Genomic DNA, 2,509 nt, shown 5'->3' on the forward strand with positions numbered 1-2,509 from the left:
ACAAGTGCACGTGCTACACAGGCACACAAACATAAAATTAAGAACATGCATACAATTAAAAGCATACATAAATTAAGGCAAGGAAATAGAAGAGAATGCATATTTCTTTATTCCATAAATACCGTCTTATGCGTATAAACACACAACATGTAACGCCTCGATGATCATATTGTTAAACGGTGAACATTTGTTTCCAAATATTAAAAATGAGTAGCTAGGCCGTCATTTTTCATATGCATTCATTTTTTTCATGTGCATTAATTTTTCATGTGCATTTCAGTTAAACGGGGCGAGTCACTTTCACATGTTTTCATTAGCCTCCGAACAGTTCCGGCCGGCCTCCTGTTTTGTCTCTCAAATAATCGCGTCACTTCTCCGGCGGTTTGCCGGGCTTGGGGGCCGCGTGAAGACCCATGACTTGACGGAGGTCAGTGCTGAAACTCGGCCGACGGGCCAGCGGGAACAGCGCGCCGCAGGGGTCATCGTCACAGCTCGCCGTCTGCCGCCCTCTCCCGGACACACGGCCCGTCCGCACCGCCAGGTACGAGCGGAGGGAGACTTTGCGGTGCTGCGACGGGACAGTTTCGGTCGGCAGCCCGCCCCTCTTGGCCAGGGTCTCGAAAACCTTCTCTAAATTAGTGCTGTCTCTGGCGGAAGTCTCAAAGTAGGCGCAGTCCTCGCCGAGAGCCTGCAGCACCTCGGACCGAGACACGTCCAACCTCTCCGTCGGCGGTAGATCCGCCTTGTTGGCGCATACTATCAGGGGCACTTGTGCAGGCTGACCCGGTGCGTTGGATTTGAAGAGTTTGGTCTTGGCCGCCAGAATTTCCGCTCGCAGGGCGCAGACCTCCTCAAAAGAGCTCCGGTCGTCTAAACTGAACACCAGCAGAAAAATGTCGCCTGCGAAGGAAATCGATTGGAAACGCACTTCAGCCAATATCTCACTTTAATTTTTGGAAGTGTAACATCCTTATTTGCTCGGCATGGGGTGGATGATGCCTTATCCGTTGTGCACTGACAGTGCCCTCATACGCAGTAAAAGGCAAGTAAAACCCAAAACGATAAATCAACCGATGGCCTTGGACCATTTGAGTTAGAATACTCAAATATTCTCGTGACAGTGTCCTTTGTGGGCACATACTGCCAGCGAAGAGCATATTCTGTAAAACCATGGTGAATCTCACTCTAGCCTATACTTTAGGTACAAAGTACTACTTAAAATGTGTGAGTTGTACCGACAGAAATGGACAATTGAGGCATCAGTGGTTAAAAAAATTGTGCAAAAAAGGAGTAGCATTAACTTAACCCGTTCACTAAATCCAGCAATAAGGTTTTACAGTAAGATAATATATCGCATATTCATGGTGTAAAAAACGAAGATACAACAACTGTGCCATTACGCACCGGTAAGGATGGAGAGACGCCTCTTGGCTGGGAAGCTTCTCTCCCCGGACGCGTCCAGGATGTCAATTTGATAGGTCTCACCGCGAATACGGAACAGTTTTCGGTGAAAATCCTCAGACGTAGGCTTGTACTCTTCGACAAACCCGTCCCGCAGGAATCTTCGGAGGATGGAGGTTTTGCCGACCCGCGGCGCGCCGAGAACCACGACGCGCTTACAGTTCTGCGGTTTCGTGGAGCACTGGGAGTCTTGGCGGTGCGGCGCGCCAAGCTGGCGGAGGCGCGTTTGGCCGCGGAGGAGCAAAGCCGCCAGCTGGTCTAACGGAGACCTCTTACATGGGAGGCCGCCGGAGGAGCCGCGCATTTTGGCGATGACGGCTCCGGACTGCGTCCTCTTTTCCTGTTTCCACTGAGAGGTAGCCATTTTAAGGATCCCCATACCCGCTTTCAGTCCGGAGGCTTGTTTGTGCGCAAACGAACTGGCGGAGGAGCCTGCGCGCTGCGCGTCTCTGCTCGCATGAAGCTTGGGGCCGTCGAGGCTTAAGCAGCTGAGCTGGTGCATCACATGGACGGAGGGGCTCTGGGAGCTGGTGGAGGAGACTCCGTCCATTTCCATCACGTTATTGGTGGAGATGTATAACGAAAAGAGAGGTAGATTTGACCAGTGATACCTTGCTGTAAAATGGGGATGGGTTTTTTGTAAGGTGACCTTGTAGGTCTACAGCATCTTTGGTGGCTCGTATTAGACAGATGTCTTTATATAGGCTTCCCTCCACGTCACCACAATGGGTCTTGTCTCTCAGCAGTCAACTGCTGATTGGCAGAAGAGGTTGTTGTGTTTTCAGTGAGAACACGGAGTCTTTGCTGACTTACTAAGTAAACATCTCTTCATACTGGTAACAGCATATGGAGATGAAGCCTTCTGTCATCACTGATGCTAAAGGGGCATATTGAAATGGTCAATAGCCTCGACGCTATATGTTAATTTGGTTCGATCCTATAATGACATTTAAGTAGGGTAAGCCTAGACTGGGCTGATACAAACTGAAAATTAGGAGGAGGTAAATTCAAAAGATAGAGAAATGATTCTTCTTTGAAGGAAACAACA

General features: G+C 49.4%; 1 protein-coding gene across 1 annotated transcript; it reads right to left on the bottom strand.

The window, feature by feature from the left end:
- Positions 1-367: 367 nt before the first annotated feature.
- On the bottom strand, positions 368-2,017 carry rasd2b (RASD family member 2b). Its single transcript, XM_056280441.1, has 2 exons — positions 1,405-2,017; positions 368-900 (listed from the first exon to the last, which is right to left on the bottom strand). The coding sequence occupies exons 1-2, from the start codon at positions 2,015-2,017 to the stop codon at positions 368-370; spliced, it is 1,146 nt and encodes a 381-aa protein (XP_056136416.1).
- Positions 2,018-2,509: the final 492 nt, after the last annotated feature.

The sequence above is a fragment of the Lampris incognitus genome, chromosome 5 (genome assembly GCF_029633865.1).
Source record: "Lampris incognitus isolate fLamInc1 chromosome 5, fLamInc1.hap2, whole genome shotgun sequence".
In the NCBI taxonomy this organism is placed as follows: domain Eukaryota; kingdom Metazoa; phylum Chordata; class Actinopteri; order Lampriformes; family Lampridae; genus Lampris; species Lampris incognitus.